This window comes from Phasianus colchicus, chromosome 1, assembly GCF_987193195.1.
Source record: "Phasianus colchicus chromosome 1, bPhaCol1.hap1.1, whole genome shotgun sequence".
Lineage (NCBI taxonomy): Eukaryota > Metazoa > Chordata > Aves > Galliformes > Phasianidae > Phasianus > Phasianus colchicus.
Window position 1 is genome coordinate 190,258,343 of NC_143436.1, and position 22,816 is coordinate 190,281,158.

The 22,816-nt window shown below is 42.4% G+C and overlaps 1 protein-coding gene across 1 annotated transcript in view; it reads right to left on the reverse strand.

Moving 5' to 3' along the window:
- Positions 1-4,831: 4,831 nt before the first annotated feature.
- Positions 4,832-22,816, reverse strand: part of PRCP (prolylcarboxypeptidase) — a 28,781-nt gene continuing 10,796 nt past the window's right edge. Inside the window, exons 2-9 of the mRNA XM_031612411.2 lie at positions 16,474-16,614; positions 15,289-15,390; positions 13,719-13,900; positions 12,836-12,993; positions 11,932-12,104; positions 11,437-11,601; positions 10,650-10,837; positions 4,832-7,165 (exon numbers count right to left, since the gene is read on the reverse strand). Coding sequence (XP_031468271.2) covers positions 6,961-7,165; positions 10,650-10,837; positions 11,437-11,601; positions 11,932-12,104; positions 12,836-12,993; positions 13,719-13,900; positions 15,289-15,390; positions 16,474-16,614 — 1,314 coding nt within the window. The 3' untranslated portion in view covers positions 4,832-6,960. The remainder of the gene's footprint in view (positions 7,166-10,649; positions 10,838-11,436; positions 11,602-11,931; positions 12,105-12,835; positions 12,994-13,718; positions 13,901-15,288; positions 15,391-16,473; positions 16,615-22,816) is intronic.

The following is a 22,816-nucleotide window of genomic DNA, read 5'->3' on the forward strand; positions in this document are numbered from 1 at the left end:
GGTTTACATTGTCCACTGGATATTAATTTAAATTATTCTGGGGTGCTTAGAAACCACCTCCCCCATCAGTCTCCATGGAGACTATCTCAGAGGCCGGGAGATACAAACAGGCGGCCACCAGCACACCAATCTTCCTCCCTTCTGCTGCAAACCACCGAGAGCAATTTCATTGTCAGAAGTGGAAACACTCAGATTTTGCTGAACAACTTGCTAGGACAAGATAGAGAGATTTTTCACTCATTAGGGAGCAGTACAATATCCTATTAATACTGGTTTCCATTTGTCCCGTAGGTTCACACGCTCGTGTTGTGGTTCTTTTCTTCACACCAACATCCTGCTGCTTGTTGATGGTATTAATAATACACCCAGCAGGAGGCTGTGCCCCCTGGGCTCCAGACTGCCTGAATAATTATTGAATGACATTTGGGTTGTTCTGTAAATTACTTTGTGACCCAGGAATTCAGCAGGCTACCACTATAACTCAGGCTCTCGCACTTGATTGCACTCACCTCCCGCTGCTCCAACATTTATTAGTCTCGTTTGCGTAGCAAGTGCTGACTTCATCTGCTGGGAGGAAAAGCAGGAGCCTCCCTCTCCTCTAGCCTGACCCAGAAGGGCCTGGCCTTTTTAGTGGCCCTGTTCATGGTAATCGAGAAGAGGGACTGCTCTTTGCAAGGAAATAACATCCCTTGCTTCCTCTCCCAGTCTCTAGAGCCACACAGTAAAACACTGAGGAGCAGCCGAGGACCCCAGCCTTCAAGGTCAGACATAACAGCAGGCTGCCAGGGAAAATGTCACTCCTTTTTTTTCTGGGATGAATCCTATTTTTCCCATGCACGTTTGCACATGGATACACATTTCATAGAGCTGAGGACACCATTCTGCCCTTGGACCAAAGTGATATGGCTCTACAGCACCAGAGCCTGCTTCAGCCGGGAAGCTTTGGGCAGCAGATCTGCGGGATGCTGGGAGGAACACCAACAGGCATCTGGCACAGCAAGAGGTTGGGTTCTTCCTATCAAACTGATGTGTATGCAGGTGTGGAAATAAGGCTCTGGGTCCTTGAGGAACCAGTGATGGAAATAGTGGTCCACGGGATCATGCCTGCCATCATTCCTGAAAGTCCCCCAGCATGAGGCCACATGCACTGGGTAACTTCCCTGGGAGCGCCGAGCAGCCCTGGAGCACCACTCAACTCACTTGGGCAGCAGCAGAACACAAGAAGATTAGCATTCCTCCTAAAGAAAAGAAATCAAGATCTCTCTAGGCTTATTCTGGTTCAAATTCCTCAATGAGTAAATGGTTATATTATACCTGTGATACAGTAATGGTGATACAGTTCTCTCAAAGACTCATTTGAACATATCACAGAGTCACAGAATGGCCAGGGTTGGAAGGGACCTCAAGGATCATGAATCTCCAACCCCCCTGCCACATGCAGGGCCACCAACCATTCCACCTAATGCTAGACCAGACTGCCCAGGGCCCCATCCAATCTGGCTTTGAACGCCTCCAGGGACGGGGCATCCACAACCTCCCTGGGCAGCCTGTTCCAGTACCTCACCACTCTCTCCGTAAAGAATTTCCCCCTGACGTCCAACCTAAATCTCCCTTCCCTCAGCTTAAAACCATTTCCCCTTGTCCTGCTGTCACTCACCCTTTCAAAGAGTTGATTCCCCTCCTCTTTGTAGGCTAAATTTTCAGAAGAGGCCATATGAACCATCCTAGTCTAGTGTGACGTGTCCCTGCCCACAGCAGAAGGAACTAGATGATACTCAAGGTCCCTTCCAACCCAAATATTTATATGGTTCTATGATCCTCCAAAAATATATCCTTTGCTGCTTGTAAGGAGGTAACATTCTTCTCCATTCCAGGTTTTTCCTTAGCTGTTAAAGCTGGTCCACAGACCCCTGTAGAAGTTACTGGGTTTGTTTTCATCACAACACCAAGACTGTGCTAACTGAATGACACTTCTAAAACTCATCACCACAACTTCTGGACATCAGGATCCTGAGAGCGGAGAACTATAGGGCTGTCCTGCCTTGTCCTACCAGCTGAAGCTAGTCAGAAAAGATGGCACTCTGCCTTATTTTAATATTGCAAATACTTCAGAAAGCAAGAGCTTTTAAGAACAGTCCAAGCTACAGTCTGTAACAGAAAATAATCATAGAATCACAGAATGGCCTGGGTTGAAAAGGACCACAATGATCATCTAGTATCAACCCCCCTGCTATGTGTAGGGTCACCAACCACTAAACCAGGCAATTTTTCACAAGCTTCATATTCTCCAGCTTTTCTTAGTCTTGTAGATGACACTGAGTTGGAGGGAATGGTTAATACCCTCAAGGAAGGGCTCCATTCAGACAATCTGAAGGAAAGAGACAACAAAAGCTCATGAAATCCAATAAAACTAAGCACAGAGTTCTTCCCTGGGAAGGAATAACTCATTGCAGTGATGCAGCTGGGGACCAGTTGGCTGAGGAGCAGCTCTGTGAAGAAGGTCCTGGATTTCTGAGGGACAACCAGCTGTGCTGGGGCTTGCTGTGGATTCTGGCAGCAAAGAGACCAAGCTGAAGGAACAGAGCCAGGAAATCCAGTGAGGTACGTGGTGAAAAGATGAGAACAACACACAAGCAGCAACAAGAGGTTCAGACAACGTCAAACTTTTCCACCATATGGAGCAGGGAGGCTGTGCAGGCTCCATCCTTCTAGGATTTCAGAAGCCAGCTGGTCACATCCTTGAGCAGCCTGGTGTGGCCCTGCTGTGAGCAGGAAGTAGGGCCCTGAGGTACCCCCAGCCTGAACCATCCTACAGTTGCTGATCACACAGCAGCCTGCTGAGGAGATGCCAAGGCCTCTTTTTACGAACTGCTCTTCCTTCAGTCAGAAAATTCATGCTAGGACACAGCCTAATTTGTAGATTGCAAACAAAGCCCTCGAATGTAGGGAAGCAGTACCCTATGGAGGGCAGAGCTGAGTGATGCCAGGTCAGTACCAGTCAAAGCCTCCTGCGTCCTGCAGCATCACCCCTCCATGCTGTCCTCGTTCATCAGAGCCACGTTCCCCCTGCAGAAGTCTAAACCTTTCCAAAGAGACGATGTAGAAAAAATGACCTTTGGAGAATTCCCCAAAGCCAATGGCTCTCCATAGGAAGTGCTGCTTCATGACACAAAACAAGATGACAGCTGCAATTCAGCTTCCCCAAGTGCTCAGCAACCCCTTCTGCATTTTGTGTTGCAGAAATAGAGTTTTGCTAGCAAAAGGCTGGCTAAAGAAGGGCATTCCATTCATACTGTCGTCAAAGGGAGCAGAGGGTGCTCAGCAGCTTGCAGGATGGACCCGTTTGGTTACACCCCTGGCTATTTGAGGAAAATCTTTGCCTCTGAGAGCTCCCTGCCTCTCTCCTGTGCCTTTGTGTTCTCTGGAAGGTGAAGCATAAGGGTATAAAAGCTGCAAACAGTTCCTACCTCTGGAGATCAGGCATTTACTCCAAGAAAGAAAGACCAATTGCTTCCCAGAGCATTGTCCACTCACATTAGAGAAAGGATTAAGCAGATACATTCAGCTATTCTAACAGATTTTCTTTAAACCTTGAATACGCCTCTCACACTCGGTAAGATAATCACATTAGTTTTGTCATTAAAAGATCCCTTTTATAGAAAGTACCTAAACCGCTTAAACCACCCAGAGAGGTCGCATACATTAGAAAACAACAAGACAAACGGAAGGGATTTGCTATCCCCCCTCTTTGGGTTGCACTACCCCTGCTTTCTAAACCAGGGGACTGAGCTAAAAGACTTTGCAAACCATCAGCGCAGGGGGCAGCCGGAGGAGTGCTCGCTCCCCACCCAGGAAACACCCTGGTACCACAGACACAGGGTTAGCACAGCACACTGTGGAGATGCCCACACCTTACAACCACATTTATCCCAGACGCTGTCCTAATTTCAGAACTTTTGCTGTTGTGTTACCTGAGCAGCAAAGCAAAGCTGTTCACTGGTTTGATGCCATCCCTCCTGACCATCAAACAGACAGAAAGATCCCACACTAGTCCTGGAAGAGTGCTAACGTATCCCACATGCAAAATCTTCAATGCACAGATAGCTTTCTAGGTCATTGATGAATACTTTCAACTCATTTAGAGATCAGACTTGAAACAAAACAGCTTTTTGTTGTTGCTGTTGTTTTTTTAGAAACAAAAGTCAAACAAAAACGTGTTTATTTAAAGCAGTGACAACATAGCTGGGGCACAATTTGGGAGCCAAAGCTTGCCCTGCAATCCCACTTGGCATGCACTTAGACATCACGCTTCAGGTTCCTGGAGGATGCTTTCCTCTCTTTAGCTTCCTTTGATGATACAATATTTGACTGTCCATAAAGCTGAAATTGCCTACAGGCACAACAAACTACAAGCAGAAGGCACTTAGTGCCTTCCTAAGATGCTGCAGCCTCAGCCCTCCCTGATAGCTCCCTGCATAGCACAGTCAGCCCCCATCAGCCTGGTCACCTGCCCAGAGTGCTGTGTGCTGCTGCCAGTTGAAACCATTTTCATCTCTGCTACATAATACATACTTGGGATTGAAACAAGCTTCCAAAATCACAGTGGTTTATCCTCAGTACAACTAGCAGGACTGTATTCAGAATGGTCACCTGGAGGGAACAACCAGTGGACAGATCTGCTCCTCACCAGGCAGCAAAAACTCCAAAATGCAAACACAGCCAAACAAGTGCAGAGATGCTCCCAACATCTGGAGTTGCGTTGTGCGCACAACTTGATCATCATTTTCACTAGCTTTTTTCCCACTCCATCCCAGTCAAGCACATATTTGTCCTTACAAAATAAAACTCACTTCCAGAAACTCACGCTGGATGTTTTTAATGTGTTTTTGATACAAACTGCAGTTGCACCAGTAAGATTCATGTGCTGGATATGTCATTCATTCCTTTTTTCTTTTTAATGTTTTCCTCAGTTAGTAGCAAACATACATTTTAAATTCAAAACATTCATGACACAGACCAAGAGCTTGAGATGAACTATACCAGTAAGATTGAGATGAAGTACAGCCCATCATTATATGCCTGAAAAAAGAAGTCAGCAATTCCCCAAGACCCATTTTGTTCTCACCTACATGAGCAATCAGAAGAACTAACATTTAGATGAGGTAGTCACACAGGCAGTTCCTCACCAGCATACATTAACGTGTACATAAAATTTAAGAAAAGGTCTGAATGCTTAAGATATTCATATTCAAGGTTTCGGCTACTTGAAGAAACAAAAAGAAAGAACAACTGGTAACAGAAAGAAAGTCACCAAAATCATAACCTGGTCAAAGCTGCAAAATGCTGATCCAAAGTGCACTGGAGTCACAGAATCTCACTGCTGAAGTCTGGCAGATAGCAAGGTTTAGAAAAAGACTGAATAAAACTGAACAATTGTTTTAAATATGATTTCTTCAAAATAGTTAATGTAATTCTACATTCTCTAAGTACTTTGCTCAAAACAGAGCATGAGCCATTCAGATTCAAATACAGTATTTATGCTGAGATTTAATACATTAGAATAAGGTGAGAGAAAGTCAGGAACTCTAATGGAAAGGAGAGGCACAGGTATGTATTAAAAGATTAAATTTCAACATTGGGTTCACTTTGTTCCCTGAGGGCAGGAGGAGACTGCTAACAGAAAAGACCACTTGGTGTCTTAGGAAAATCCTGAACTATCAGGCATATCAGCCAAGCTGAGAAAACTTTTCAACAGAGTTGGAATTTTAAGAGCCTGAGGACAACAAGCCTTGCCTGAGTCTTCCTGAAATGCAGTTGTCTTTTAAACCGCAAAGAAGCCTTTCTGAAGAAGGGCTTCAGTGTGAATGAAGCCAAAGCTGGAAAATGAGGGGGCTGCCCCAGCCATTTATTAATGTCAAATATGCTGCCTCATGAATCAGGGCAGTTTGTCTGGTTTGGAAGTCTTACAGAAAGCCCAGTGCACCTGGCTTGTTGAGCTCAGCACCATGCTTTAGCCTGCTCCAAGAGGGTAGCTGCATTCTGTGTTTTGAATAGTTCGTCCCGCAAACAATTTTTTTTAAAGGCTTTTATTGAAGAGCCATCAGCAAACAGATCATGCAGAATTTGAACAATACACAGAATGGGGGGAGAGGGAGGAACCCACACAAGGCACAGCCCCAATTATTTGTCACTTCGTAAGATCTACCCAGCAAAGTGTCACACTTGCTCTTCAAGAGAATGGCTTTGAAAGCATCCTGATTTGAAAAAAGCTAAGTGTGTATGGGAGATGCACATATATACACACACACAAAACACACCCAGTTTTCTTTGGCAACCATCATCACAGTGGCATTTCATGAATAGGATAGATAGCAAAGGAAGAAATAAAAACACTGATGCAGATTGCATTCTCAGCCAGTTATGAGCAAGAGTCTGGGTCCAGCCCTGACCATTCAGTGTAGTACAGAATGGAAAAGCCACTTAAGGCAGCTATGTTAATAAACTTCCAGAAAACTAGTTTAAAAAATAAAGATTTATTTCTTTCCCAGCATCAGTTCCAAAGGGTAAGGGCTGTTTAGTTTCCTTACAAACTTCACAGCCAGTTTCTGCCCATGCCTTCCCTCCCTCTCCAGTTGCAGTAAGGTGCAATTTCTGTTCCCTCATTCTGTGCCATTATCATGACAATTTACACCAGCTGAGGGCTGAGATGTCCAAAATTCAATCCCACTGAATACAGGGGGAGTTTGGCATCAACATGAACAGCACTGCTCTTTAATCCATTATGTATACAAGCAGTAAGGACAGCCATATAGTGCAACAAGGAAGGCATCAAGCCTAGAACAGAAACTCTACCCTGAAGTACAGCACTGGAGAAAAGCCAAAGGAGAAAACAACACAGAGCAGTCCTGATCCCAGCAAAGCCAGCAGAGGTATAACGACCACAGTTGTTACAGTACCACTTCAGTGCTGGTGCTTGGCCTTTGCAATCCACTGCTTCATATAGTGGACTTCCAAAGCCCGAGCTTGTTGCACAGATTTGGGATCACAAGGGTTGCGGCTACGTAGGTCCAGGTGATGAGCTCCATCTGGGATCACAATTGCCACGAGGGAATCTGTGATGTTCTGGGTCACTCCACCTGCAGACCATGGATCCAGGCCACCATTGCTGTAAGGAATTAATGCTTCATTAGGGCACCGCAGCAAGGCTGCACTTCACATCAACATATCCACATGGACTTTCAACCAGTTGGCAGATGTATGACAAATAGACCTCATGCCTGCTTCCATGCCCTGTTCCCACCTCTCATCAGAGGTGCCTTCTCAACAGTTATACAGCTATCAGTAGCTTAAACAAGGCTAGAATGCCATCATAAACTATTTGCTGGTTCCTATAATAACGTGTAGCACCACAGAGAGATGGCAGCAGATTCATCTCAGAGGCTTTGCCATGAAAGGTTCATGTCCCCCTGAACTTGCCTCCAACAGCTCTTCCTCTGTGACAGGAAGATTTTAATATAATTTCCTCCTCCTCTCCAAGCCAATGAAAGCATTCCTTGTGCTGCAAATCTGATTCCAAATAATGTCTGGTCCACAGAACAAGCCAATGGTGGAAATGAAGTAAGTTTTCCATCTTTTATTCCTGGCTTCGGACTTCAGAGGTTGTAGGGATTACTGGGTCATTTTCCTTTCCTGCACTGTTCTTCCCATAAGTGGTCCATTTCAATGCATAAAGAAAGCAATGTCTATATGCTTATGAAACTATGTGACTTTAGATAGATTCCTCAGTTAACACACTGGATCCACCCACAAAAAGAAACATTAGAAGTTGGCCTCTGTATTTCAGTTAAAGTTTCTAGAAATATCTAAGAAATGAGAACACGGTGGGCCAGAGATGCATGCTAGAAAAAGAAGAAACACATGGCAACACCAGAAATCACAGACCAAAATAAGTGAAAAAGCGTAGAAATAACAGTAAAAAATGTGATGGAATCTATGATTTCATTTGTTTCTCCACTGGAGAGGAAAAAAAAAATGTCTTTAATCTCCACAGCTCTTAATTTTCGCTGTTTTTAAATGATTGCAACTGAAAGAAATGTTTTACATCTGGAAGAGAAAAAGCACACAAAGCTGCCCAATAAGCAAAAAGTATTTGATTTAAAAGGTCATCTGAATCAGCAGAGCACCTTGGCAACAGGGGGATGAGTTGCTGAGAGATTCAAGACGTACATGGACTTGGATCTTTTGCTCCCAGTCACATGGAAACTAGGCATGCCACAAGGAAACAACAATCCCTGGCTTTTCTGGGAGGTGTTGGCCGCATCCTCTGCAGCTCCTGCCAAACGACAGCAGCAGAGGCACTGACGCAGTTTGAGAATTGAGAGCTGCCCAGGAGAGGGGAGACAGAGGGCTCACCATTAAGTCATCCCAAGGCTCACAGTCTTACAGAAGAAGGTAACTGAGTACCAACAGAAATTGATTATCCCTATGCTAAAGCTGCCCAACTCACATAAGTTTGCAGGTGCAAGCAGAAGTAAAAAAAAGTCAGCAATTCCCTTCCTGCAGCAGTCAGGCAAGTAGGGCTTCAGAGCAATCTCAATGTACAATATCAGCACTAGTCCTGATTTTAATTCACCATACTTCCCTGACAACATGAATAGGGTCCTGCCTATCCCACAAGAAGTTCCCTTCCCTACCATATCTTCAGAGCTTCTTCAGTACTTGCGCTGTACCCAGAACAACAGAGACTTTTGCACAATCTCAGAAAAACTGTTTGTGCATGCTTTTCTAGTATGTACATCCTCACAGTTGCCCCCGTCTGTTTTCTGAACTTCTCACCTTTCTCTTCAGCCTGGCATTGTTTTGCCTTTCATTCTTTTATTCCTTTTTTTTTCCCCTTCCAGCGATGCCTTCTTCTGTAGATAGCTCCAGTATCTCCATAGGAGATAGGTGTATATATATATATATATATATATGACCTTCACTGTCAACCTCCCCCTCCCATACAGACCTGGACAGATGGGTACCTCAGCTCAGAAGCTGAAACGCCCAGGTATGATCCACCCAGCTTAATTAGGTACCTGTTAGAAGGTGCCTGAGTGGTACAATATAACGTGGATCTGCAGAGTGATGTGCTGCTTACAGGGGGAGGAACAGCAAGAACAGTGAGTACGCCAGCCAAATCCCAGCATGGCTGGGTGAATCCACTCCATGTTGGTTCTGTTCAGATGCAGCATTCTTCCCTTCCTGGGCAAAACTTGTTGTGCAAGTTCCTCAACACTAATGCACTGCTTCTAAACCCACAGGGAGCCACATCCCCCAGCAGACACAGGGATATTTTTTATTAAGTGCTCCGGTGTTTGAGAATAGAGAGCTCTTATATAAAATGTACAGTGTTGACAACGTGTTTGTTTGCAGAGAGGCAACCCAGTTTGACACACAAAGCTTTGTGTGCACAGCACTACTTCACTCATTTGGTTGCTTTCAAGCTTTTCTCATTTCAATCTCCTTCAGTAGGCATAAATTCTGAAACACTTGTTTAGATTTGTTTGCTCGTTTATCATTTACAAAGCCAATTTCTAATGTTTCACAGGTCTGCACATTAGAAATCAGTAACATCACAAGAATTAAGTTAGAGCAATTTTTTTTTTTTTAATTTAAAGGAAAAGCTTTCCAAAAAAGGGTGGAATTTCTCACTCTGGAGCACATATCCTGCTGGGACTGAAACAGCAAGAGACAAATGAAAGGAAATCAACAGGCTTTTGGAACCTGAATTTAACAGCTGAACTCCCAATTCAAGACAACTTTTACTTTAAAGTAGACAACTGTTTACCAAGTCCAAGACATTAATTCCAACTTTTAAGTGTTGGGTTTTCTTTTTATCCTGAAAAGGCCTTACAAAATGTAAACCAGGAGATGCCTGCTGTTGGCAGTGAGTACAGAATCACAGCTCCTGAGGGCATAGGTTTCAGCTGGGTTTATTAAATGTCTCTCTACCACATAAGACCCTAATGAACAGCCAAGCATTAAGCTGTCCACAACTAGAATCCCCTTCACAGCAGAAGTACAGTTAGAGGAACCTTCCCTTTATTGAAAGCTGAGCAGGGTTTAACCTTAAGAATAAGAAAAGACTCAATAGCAAGAAGCATGCATAGTTTTGTACTATGGTGAAACATTTTTACATTTTGTTCACGCACTAAGTTGTGTTAGACACTTCTGTTATATTACTTGTATGCCTTACCACAACAGGAACAGCTTTTTACTTTCAGACCTTGCATGATTTTGTTGACAGCAGCAACTGGAAGTGAAAGCTCCCTAATCTGCTTTTTTTTTTTTGAAATAAAATTAAAGAGGAATGTCACACTAGCAGTCCACAAGGCTATCACCAAGAGCAACAATTCTAGTGATCAAGATCCTATGTTACAGCTAGAACTTGTTTAGACTTTGCTTTTATGTGGAAGAAACAGTACTCTGGCTTCTTAAAAGCTAGACAGATTTACCAGCATGAGAAACCCGGACTTTGGCCACTAGATAAGAAGGAATCCAGAGGGGAAGAAATTTACATTTGACAGAATCCAATTTATTCAGCTGGAATGCTGCAGACAGATCACTACCAGACTAAACTGGTAGGAGACAATTCAAACAAGGCTCACCTGAAGATGATGTTGCTGTGTGAACTGATGTTTTTCCCTCCAAACATAGAAAGAATCCAAGAGGGGCGAGGTCGCACTCCCCACAGCTTGAAACATTCATCTGAAAGTGCCTCAAAGTCCCATTTCTGAGGCTCAAACATGTCATGGACACCATCTGTGCACATGGGCATCACCATCTCAGTGCAGACCTGAAGGAGAGCAGAGCAACAGGATGTTAATGAGAGACTGTCCAGGAGCCATTTGTGCAGTATATAAATAAAGAGGCTCACAGAATTTACAGATTACCATCAAGCTATCACAATACACGTGTCAAGTAAAAGCTTCATCTTTCATGCAAAAAGATTTCCTGACCTTAAAAAAAGTTATAGCCTGGAAGCCAACACGCTCCCGCTGTGGCACTTAATCTAACTCAGTCCATTCCTGTTTACCTGTCTTTAGAAGTTCATAGGATATGTGATAAAAAAAAAATTGCATAGTAAAGCGTTCAAGTTCTAAGCCAGACAGAAAAAGTGATATAGCTTGGGCTTTTGTTTTTAGGTGTTTTTCAAACATGAATCATTGATGACCCTGCCTGTGAAATATTGCTGTAATCCCTTTATTTTCTCTGTTTTTGAAGAATGAGGTTCTTTTAAAGCAATAAACAAACAAGCAGGGTCTTCACTGGTGCCTACATGACCTCCTCAATTTATATCTGGTCCAATATCTTAATAGTAACATGAATTCCCATCTCCTCTAGCCCCCCAAAAAACTTACCAAGTCACAATTTTAAGAGGAAAGGAACACACACCTGATAGTACCAACCCAGCTGGCCCAGATTCTTTGTTGCAGTCTCAGACATGTCAAAGCAGGAGGCTTCTCCTGTATAATTGTAGTAGATGTTTATTGCCTGGAAAACATTCTGCAGCAACAATTTGTCAGAGAGACTGGGGTCCTTTAAGAACTTGCAAACTTCCTGCAAGGAAGAGGAGAGACAGGAGTCTAAATCTGCAAGAAATACACAATACCTGATGGGATATAATTTTCTTTTCAAAGGACATTCAAAATATTATTAGAATCTTTTTATGTTATTATATACCCTGAGCATCATCATTAAACAGTGTTTATGCAGTCTATACTATTACAAAGAACCTGAAATTTTACAATTCCTGAATAAAAAAAATTCTTGGCTCTTGATGCAACCTGTGTCAGTCAGGCAAACCAAGAGAGAAGGAGAGTTAAACCAAGTGGAAATGACTTCAAAAGCCCAGGCTTTAATCACTCCAAGGGATGAGTTCTCAGTTACCTGTATAGGCCAAGCTGGTAGAGGCTGTAAGAAGTCAGCTTTATAGGGATAGTCCACCATAGCCAAGTCTATCCATGTTTCACTCAGCCAACTTTTCAACATAGCAGCATCCTGAAGATTTTTCAATGGGCTGCACAAATGAAATGTCCTGGAAAGCCACTGTAAACCTGCATCTTTAATAGAAAAAGAAAAACATTACAGTTAAAATGTTTGTGTCATTATCACATAGGTCAGTTGTGCTGCTACTAAGTATTTCACTTAGTGTAGCTGACCTGGTGAAATTATCCCACATACAAGCATGTGGGATACAAGAGCAGATGAAGCTTTAACATTGCTAAATCAATGGGAAATGTAACCTCAATACTACAGCTTATGGATCTGCCACAGTTCAGGCAGCATTACCCAAAAAGCAAAGATTGAAAGGTTATTTGGCCTCTTTTTTTTTTTTATATGGGAAGCAATTATCTACTAACAAATGAAAAACTTCAATCCAGCTAGCTCAAAATACAATGTATGAAATGGATCTCGGAATTCTTCTTGTCTTTGCTTTTTTTATTTTATCTGGTCTAAAATTTCACCAGTTCAGCTTTCCTGATGTGAATTGGCTAACTCATCCTACCAGGTTTTATTTATTCATTTTTAAGAGAAAAGACAGTCAGCTCATCTGATCTTGGATGTTTGGTTCTGGATTCCAAATCCTGCCACGTATGAATAAAGCACATGCTTCAACAGAACAGGCACTTACAAAAACAGTGAACACATCCAAGAATATAGCTTAAAAAGACTGACCACCAGCACCTGTACATCTCCAGGTTAAAGGCACAATACAACGACACTAATTTTATGAAGTCATAACATAATCTTAAACATTGCAGCCATTTGAAGGCTAGTGGTAAAGTCTTACCTGTTGAGGAAAGGTGGTTAATGGCATTCCAGGAATTCCGGATGCTTTCTGAGCAGCCAGTCCCACTCTTTTTGAAATCATTAGTCACTATGGTAAAGTAAGCACCACAGGGAACCAAATCACCAAACTGCCAGATAGGGGCAGAGGCTGCCAGTGCTCTGCAAATGAATACAAAACCAAGACTGCTTGAAGAAATGCATGTATACTGAATCCCTGCCATGTGATTATCTACCCTCTGGGCAATACTTCTGCCACAGCCACTATTTAAGCAGCATCTATAATTCAACTCAGACACTCACACCTAGATGAACTAACCCACACCGCTGCAAAATTCTTCTGTAAGCCTACATGCAAAGGCTATTGAAAGCTACAAGTCTTGGAAGCTAGTGCAAAGACATCAGTAAATATATCAAGTGAAAATTCTGACAAATAGTAAAGTAAGCTGAGTGTCATCTAGCAGCTAATTCTCTCACTAGGCATTTGCAAACTCAACTGAAGACAGCCTTTGCTCAGAACTACTCCTTAGCAGGCAACAGGAACAGAATTACTATTCTTGTATCCTACAGAGGAAACAAGGCACTGAAGAGATCAAAAACCTGACTCAAGCCACTGGGAGGTATAAAGTCAATGTTCCAAATTATTTCTTTTTTGAGTAAAAAAAAAATCCCCAATCAGACATCTCTGAAAGTATAGGCTATCTAGCACCCGCTAATTTTTGCAGCAGATGATACCTTTTCCTAAATTCTAAGTGATTTAGTTTGTCCTCCCAACAGTGAAAAAATGAAGCCAGCTTGAATTACAGTAATTCTCCCAGTACTGTAACAGTTATAGCATAGAGGTAATAGATGTCCCGCTCAAACACAGAGCAGAGTACTAAACTCACCCAACTACCACATGGGGGTATTTCATCCGAAACCAGGCTGCCAGCATTCCCCCATAAGACCCTCCAATGGCTATGACAGGACTGTGACGGGCTCCTGCAATGGTCTCCTTTAAGTACTCAATTAGTACTGCAAAGTCTGCCAGAGCTTGTTCTGAGGTCAGGTAATTCAGATGCTTGGAATCCTGAGACAAAGAACACAGGAGCATTTTATACAGCAATATCTGGCAGCAGTCTCTTTTCCCCAAACTACTTCTCTGGGTGAAACACTGGCTGGATGGCCAGGCCCAAAGAGTTATGGTCAGTGGAGTTAAATCCAGTTGGCAGCTGGTCACAAGCAGTGTCCCCCAGGGCTCAGTAGTGGGTCTGCTTCTATTTAACATCTTTATGTTAATCCCCTCTTGATGAGGGGATTGAGTGCACCCTCAGTAAGTTTGCAGACACCAAGTTGGGAGGGAGTGTTGATCTGCCCAGAGGGGAGAAAGGACTACAGAGGGACCTGGATAGATTGGATTGATGGGCCAAAGTTAACAGTATGAGTTTCAATAGGGCCAAGTGTCAGGTCCTGCATTTTGGTCACAACAACCCCAGGCAACCCTACAGGCTTGGGGAGTATGAGCCAGCAGTGTGCCCAAGAAGGCCAACAGCATCCTGGCTTGTATCAGGAATGGTGTCATGAGCAGGACTAGGGAAGTCATCCTGTCCCTGTACTCGGCACTGGTGAGGCACCACCTCGAGTACTGTGTTCAGTTTTGGGCACCTCAGTACAGAAAGGACATTGAGGTGCTGGAGCAGGTCCAAAACAGGGCAACAAGGCTCGTGAAGGGCTTGGAGAATGTGCCATATGAGAAGAGATTGAAGGAACAGGGGCTGTTTAGTCTGGAGACAAGGAGGCTGAAGGGAGACCTTATTGCTCTCTTTCAGTATCTGAAAGGTGCTCACGGCAAGAGTGAGGTTGGTCTCTTCTCACTGGTGACAGGACAAGGGGAAATGGCCTCAAGCTGCACCAGGGCAAGTTTAGGTTGGATATCAGGAAAAACTCCTTTACAGAAAAGGTTGTGAAGCACTGGAATAGGCTCCCCAGGAAGGTGGTTGAGCCCCCATGCCTGGATGTGTTTAAAAACTATTTGGATGTGGTGCTCAGGGACATGATTCAGTGGAGGTTTGTTAAAGTCATATGGTTAGGTTTTGGTTGAACTTGATGATTTTTAAGGTCTTTTCCAAACTGAGTGATTCTATGATTCTATAGAAACAAATAGGAGGCATTACATTCTGACCAACCCATGTAAAACTACTTAGTGGCCTCAAACATTTTATGATTCTATGATTCTATGCACATTGAGTTATAAAATTGTGCCTGACAAACTAAATAATTTTTGCAGGTGTCCTTTGAGGTGCTAGAAAATCCTAGATTTTATTAAAATGTGTAATCAGTAGTTACAAAAATAGGATAATTGCTTTTTTCTAGCATATCTTACTCAAGCAAGAAGTTGCTGCACCAACAAGAATTACAGTAAGCAGTTTTTTGTTTTTATAGAACACATGCAAAGAAGAAAGCAAAGACAACACTTACACTGAAAGATTCGTTTCCAAAGGGCAAGGATTCTCCATAATATCTATGTTCAGCAAATACTAACATGGCACTAAGTTCTTCAGCCACATCCCACATAAAACCCTGGTTGGAGAAAAAAGACATTGAAAGTGATTGACTCACCTTGCTTAAAAGTCTCTACTTCCAGTCTACTGCACCTTGAATTTGGTCTTTGATGAGGAAGATACTGCTATCAAAATACAACCAGAAAGACACACTGCAATTTGGTTTTAAAGTAACACTGAAGTAGCAAAATACTGAAGGTAGACAACCATTCCAGATAAAAATACAATGCATATTGCTTAATACACTTGTCAAGTGATAAGTAATCACAACAAGTTGTTATTACTTGGTGACAGCAACATTTTACTATCCACCAGTTATGCAAAGGGGCAGACAGATCACCAGCTGCCAGAACAAAGTGCATAAACAGTCCTTGGTTAGTTCAGGTCTGCACAGGCCAGCTGCTGTTGCACCAGTGGATTTTATAGTGAAGTAGCAGAAAAATGCCTACACTCCCTTCTGTGTGCCCAGGAAAGTGGTAGAATCACCGTCCCAGGAGACGTGCAAGAAACGTTCAGACGTTGTACTGAGGGACATGGCTTAGTGGGGAAATAAAGGTGATAGGTAGACATTTGGACTGGATGACCTTGAAGGACTTTTCCAATTTTAGTGATTCTATTATTTGCATGTCAGGGAAGTAATAACTTCCAAGGATTTTGTAAAGGAACAAGCATCTGTTCTTAATTCCTAGGCACCTTCATTTCACTTGATATTTTTCTTAGTTTTCTTAGAGGAAAATAAAGCAATCAAACCCCCTCCTTTTACTCAGAAGCATTCTAAGCAATGGGTTTGATTTAGTTTGGTCCAAACTTTCATCCTTAGCTTCAGACACCACAGAGCGTTTCCTCAAATTTTCTTCACAACTCAAGAAAGTTAAGGTAAGTGCTTCCCTTTGATTTCTGTGGACTTCAAACAGGACCTCAAATCCCCTAAAATCTTTCCTATACTTTTTCAGCTTGCTTTTTCTCCTGAAACTCTTATAACCACAATTGTAAGTTCTCTTTAAATGATGATGATGCCATCTTTCTTGTTTTTATTTTTCAGTAGGCCACTGCTGGAAAGAAGGACTAAAATTTAAAAATCAGGGATCTAATTCATACATACTGTGTTGTTGCAGAACCACGTGATGTCTCCCTCATTGCCTGTATAAAACAGTATAGGCCCATTGTCTTTCTTCCAGTGCTGATCTGCTATCAGATATCGCTGCTGGAACGTAAGATTTTCATCAAATCCAAAATGATCAATCTGTCAAAACAATGAATAACACCAATTTCAGAGAGAGAAAATTGATCATAGATCCACAGCACAAGTGCAGACAGTCACTTTGCAGAAGAAAAACAAAAGAAAAGAAAGTTTCACTACGATAAAAGACTCTAATTTATATTCTCAGATTCCTAATGTATCAACATTCTTCTGCCTTGCAAGGAAGCCAACAAAAGTTAGAGGTCTACACAGTCAAGGAGAAACTTATCTGAAGATATAAAAGCCACACACTCTATTAATAGTATCATAGCTAACCAGTAAAGTCTAATTTCAGTTTTATTAAGTGAAAATTGGTCATTGCCTGACAGTATATAAAGTCTTAGAAAAATTCCTGATTTACCTTGTTATTTAAGACTTCCTTCACTCATTCTTTCAGCATAACATCAAAATTCAAACAGAATTAGAATGGAATATGTTAATTTAGAATGTTTACTTTTTATTCTTAGAAAAATACTGATTCTCTCCAGTTCCTGTACTACTGACAGACTATTCCAGTAGTTTTATCAAGTGCTTCTCCTCCTTTCTTGCAGTTTTCAGTAATTCACGCAGCCTCCCCAGTTCTCCTTGCCACTGCCCTAGAAATATTTTAAGTTGACACACACACATCTTGAAGCAATAAAGCTGTGGGGTTTGGCTTCTTAGAAATTCACTTTCAATCTTGCAGGTCAGTTTTTCAGCTTTCACTCATATTGCTTTGTATGCACTATTCCCCTTCACCAAACATCCATTAAAATTGCTTTTATAGTTAGCTCCTGCGTGGGCCACCCAAGATTTTACTAAACAGTAGAGCTAGGCTGTCTAATTTCTGTGTACTCCCAAATCAACACCACTTTTGGTTATCAGCTGAAGATGATCTCTACTTTCCCAAATTTGACTTCCATCAGCAGAAAGCATCATTTCTTCCCTTTCATACTGCTGCTTGCGGTAGCAGCCTGACATCTGCTGGCTTGAGCACTTCTGCTCAGCCATCTGCTTTTGTATCGACAACTGCCAAACCTCAGATGCTCCCAGAACTACATCTCATTTGGAGAGCACCCTCAAGTTAGTGCTAAAAAGCAAGACATGCACAAATCCAAGCGCTCATTTCCCTCAACAGCTCAGGAAAGGCAGCCAGTTCCTGACCTACAGTATCCTATCGCTCTGGACCACATATTTAGGTACAGTTTGGAATAGAGAGTGCAGAAATTTATGTTAACATTGCTGCAAAGTGTATTTTCCCCTCTCTCAAAGAGAAGGAAGAACTCTGGAGAGCCTGAAGCAAGAAGACAGCTGTGTTACAGTCCACTGCCTGACCAGTGCATTGCCTTGACAGAAGGGACAGACTCCTCTCCTAAATAAGCTATCTTCATGACTGCTGCCAGATTGAAATACAGCTAAGTTATTTATGTTTTTTTCTGTATGTTTTACAGTTTGCTCCTTATGTGTGTAAGTACATGGCAGTGTTATCATGCACACCCTTAAAGTTTATTCACTGAATTCCAGTACTGACGACACACGCTGAGCTTATTTTACACCAACAACTCACCTGTTCCTTTTTTGTTCACTTTTTACATCAGCCATAATCAAGAGTGACTTGGAGATCAGACAAACAAGATCAGTAAGCACAAATCTTTGATCCTAAGACCCTGGAGCAATTAAAAAGATTAAATAAGGCTGATCTAACAAATTAACAAAGTTTAATAAACTCCAACAGTATTGCAAACTAGATGTGAGGAAGAAATTCTTTACTGTGAGGGTGATGAAACAGTGAACAGGTTGCCCAGTGAGGTTGTGGATGCTCCCTCCCCAAAAGCATTCAAGGCCAGGCTGGATGGGGCTGTAAGCAACCTGGTCTAGAGGGAGGTGTCCCTGCCTATAGCAGGGGTTGGAACTACGTGATCTTAAAGGTCCATTCCAACCCAAAATATTCTATGGTTCTAAACAGCTGAAAAAAAAAAAAAAAAATCACATCAGAAAAATAGGCTTACATGTCCTATCGGCTTTTTATGGGATCATCTCAAACTGAACGTCTTGCCCTAAAGCTTGATTCTCCATCCTTTCTGTCTGAAGCCAAAGTACAAACTATGATGCTACACAAAACATATTCAGTTCTCCTGACCTGCAAGATTATGCATAGAAATCTTCAGTGGAGGCAGCCTAGTGAAGAAAAAACAGACAGAAACACACGAGAAAAAAAACAGCAGATGGAGCTGTTGTGTAGCCACAGCACATCACTGCATTGCTCAGGGCTGCCTGCTCTCATTCAACAAGTGAGTTTCTTTCCCCATCCTGTATCAAATACAAACATGTCAAACTCTATGCAAAGACTACATGACACACAGGCTAATAATGCTCAGACTAAGTCAGATTTTATTAAAAAGTTGAACCAGAAAATTTCTTTTCCACTCCTATACAATATGAGTAAGCCATTCAAGCTCAATTTGATAGAATAGAGCATACAAGGAAAAGTGTATTCAGCTGTTTTGTTTTCTTTTCCCACCCAGTACAATAGCCTAACTGCTGGATAACAATAAGTGGTTAAGGTATATTTACCACATATGAGAGTTACTTTTAATTTTTGTTACAACAAAAAGTTGTGCAATAGTCCTTGCTCCAGAAATCATGAGACTCTTCAACTGTTGCCTTTTTTTTAATTAGGATTAATGGATCTCTTTGCTCTTCTGTTGCATCACTATCTCTGACACAGAACCAGATTCTGATAAAAGGATTCAAGTAGAGAAAGGAGGAGTACTGGAAGCAAGAAGTCACAAATAAATTTAAGGCAAGCTTCTGTCACCTGCAGTATGCAGGAGAATACTTTAGAGAGCAACAACTCTGAGGCAAAGAAAGCAACAAGAGAACTTCATTTCCATGTAGGAAAGTCTTCAGGAATCTAGTTTAAGGAAAAAAAAAAAGAAATCACCCTATTTCTTCCCAAAAGAAGAATTTCTTTGATCTGAAAGACTTGCAAAAGATTTGCAGAAGACACATGTATGAACACAACACACTGTGAAATGGCTGCAACCTGGAGTCAGCTGCCTCCTGAGTAAAGTTGGCCACAGCTGCTGAGAACTGCACTCACTGAGGTTCATTAAAAACACAGGCAGGCTCACAGCCATGTGGGCCATTCTGTCCCAGAAGGCTTAAGCCAGCAGCTTTGATCTTTCAGCTCAAAAAAAACTTCCTCCAGCACATCTCATCTGCTCAGGATGAAGAGCCATCTCCGGCTTGTTCCACTTCTCTGCCATCTGCTTGAAGAATGTGGCACAGTTCTCTGACCTTACCTTGGATGTGCACGTGTCCTGTGCTTATGTGGACCTCTCGAAGAGGACTTCTAAATAGGTTTTTTTGTTTGTTTTATTTTAAATGGCCTTCCCAAAACAAGACACCCTACTACACACATTTCCTCCAGAGAAGAAGAAAAAAAGCACAACAGATGTTCATCAGTTATTGCACAGATGTTTGCTTAATATACTCAGAGCTTGTGGTATGAGTGAAGTGTAACAGCAAAACAGGACACGTGGGCTAAAACCCACTTCCTTCTCAGCAGCACCTTAAGGTCATTAACAACTACAGAGAGCAAAATCAGTGTGGCTTGGGTTGGAAGGGAACACAATTAACATCCAGTTCCAACCCCCTGCTGTGGGCTGGGTGCCCCCCACCAGCTCAGTTTGCCCAGAGTCCATCCAACCTGAGCTTGAGCACCTCCAGGGATGGAGCATCCACAGCTTCTCAGGGTAATCTGTGCCGTGCCAGGGCCTCACTGCCCCCTGAATAAATAATTTGTTCCCGACATGTAACGTAAATCTCCCCCCTTTCATTTTAAAGCCATTCTCCCTTGTCTTATTGCTATCAGACCATGTAGAAGTGTGGCCAGCAGATTGAGGGAGGTCATGCTTCCTCTCTACTCTCCCCTGGTGAGGTGACATTTAGAATAGTGTATCTAGTTCATGGCTCCCCAGTTCAGAAGAGACAGGGATCTCCTAGGAGTCCATCAGAGGGCCTGGAGCATCTCTCACATGAGGGAAGGCTGAGTAATCTGGATCTGTTCACTCTGGGGAAAAGACAACTGAGGGGAGATCTGACTGATGTCTGTAAATATCTAAAGGGAGGTGGGAGGCAAATGGATGAGGCCAGGTTCTTCTTGGTAGTGTGTAGTGACAAGACAAGGAGCAATGACCTAAAACTTGAACATAGGAGGATTTATATGTACTGCAAACGTCTTTACAGTAAGTTCTGGGTGCTCTGCCACCCTGTTGTGGAGTCTCGTTCTCTGGAGATATTCAAGACCCATCTGGATGCCTACCTGTATGACACATTGTAGGGAACTGCATTGGCAAGGGAACAGGACTTCATCTCCTGAGGTCTCTTCCAATCTCTGCAATTCTCTTATTCCCCCAGCTTTTGCTTATAAGCTCCCTTCAAGTAGTAGAAGGCCATGACAAGGTCTTCCCAAAGCCTTCTCTTCTCCAGACTTAACAACCTCAGTTCCACCAACCTTCCATCATAGGAGAGGTGCTCCAGCCCTCCAATCATCTTTGTGGCCCTAAAAAAGCTGAGGCTTTTCCAAGAAGAGATCATAATTCGTAGAGTAGCTATGTATCTAACATAGTATGTAGTATCTAACAAAATGCATTTAATGTCACCAGAGGTGGAAAACGTATACCTGATGGTTTTACACTTTAGAGACTCTGGCAAGTGCTCAAGCAAAGCCTTCCTGACACGTCTCATTTCAATTTTCTATGTGATAGCATTATTTCTCCAAATTTAGATGTCTCACCTGAAGCTGAGTCAGTTGTTTTACTGGTGAAAAGCCAGAGGATTAAGGATTAAGTGGTGATGGAGTTGTTTTGAGTGCTCATCCTGTCTGAATTATTTCCTGAGGACAGGAAGATGCAGGACAGGCTGAGGATATCCTCCTGTGTGAACAGCAGGCATCAGCCTCCCTGGGATTTCACCACCGTGTTGCAACGCCCAGCTTTACTCCCAGCAGGCTGGGGGACTCCTGGCCCTACTAGCTTTGTTTTCTCTTAGCATCTTTGCTTCCTCCATCGGAGTTGGAAGTTCAAGAAAGCAGAGACTGCCCTGCCATCTTTGTACAATTGTATTTAAGGAGGCCCAAAGTTTTGTTGCAAGTGCAGTGATGTGCAGTTAAGTATTCCAGCTTTAAAAACCACTGCAGCAATAGAGTACCACTAGAAATACATACACTATCTACCTCTTTAAGGAGACATGGAAACAGAGATAAAAATTAAATAAAACATTAGCATATTTGTCTCCCCATCACCAATCTTATTGCTTTACTTCCTCTTATTGTACATGCTTATGTAATACAGCCCTTGAGTTTCATCTCACTCAGTCATGAGATCCATGATCTCAGATGGCCCCAAGAGACTTAAAAAAACAAAAAGACAAGATTAGCTTTGCTTTAATTTTTCCATTTTAAAAGTGTGAGATGTTTACAAAGTACTCACCAATGGAATTCTGCATTCTTGGCTCACTAGGCTGCTGTTTGTGTAAGGCACACCTGAGATTGAAGATCAGCACCAGTTTTAACATACTTGATCAACTGATGCTCTCTGGAAGAGCACAGTGATGCAAACTGCATTCTCTCGCATCAGGCTACACTGACCCACTAACTTCAAAGTCCTACAAATAAATCAAATTGGAATTCAGTGACAGTCCTGATGTCACTGCTGATGCATCTTTCATATTCCCTATAATTCAGAAGTTTTATAGCAATTTAGGTTTTTGTCATTAGATCTAATTTTACCTTTTACATGTAATAAAGCACACAGATGTAATACACAAACTTTTTGTCTATAGATTCCAACTTCCATTTTATGTAGAAAAACAGCAATTCTCCATTATTCAGCAAGGCCAGATTTGAGTTGGCAGGTTCAAAATCCTTGTAATGGAAGGATCTCCCCAGTTGTGACTCAGTCCTTGTGAACACACTGCCCTTTGACTCCAATCATGTTTTGTGTATCTTACTGAAGCTCCTTTTGCCCTGCAGGAACCATGTCATCTGCTCTAGGGAGGCTAAAACTGCTTAAGGAAGTCTGGTTTTGGCACTCATTTATCACTTTAGTAATTAAAATGCAGCGATGAGGAAACCCTCAGACAGGAACTCTACCCCTGCCCAGTGACACACAGTTTGGATGAAGTACTTAGATGAAAAAGATGAAGGAACACTTAAACAGCT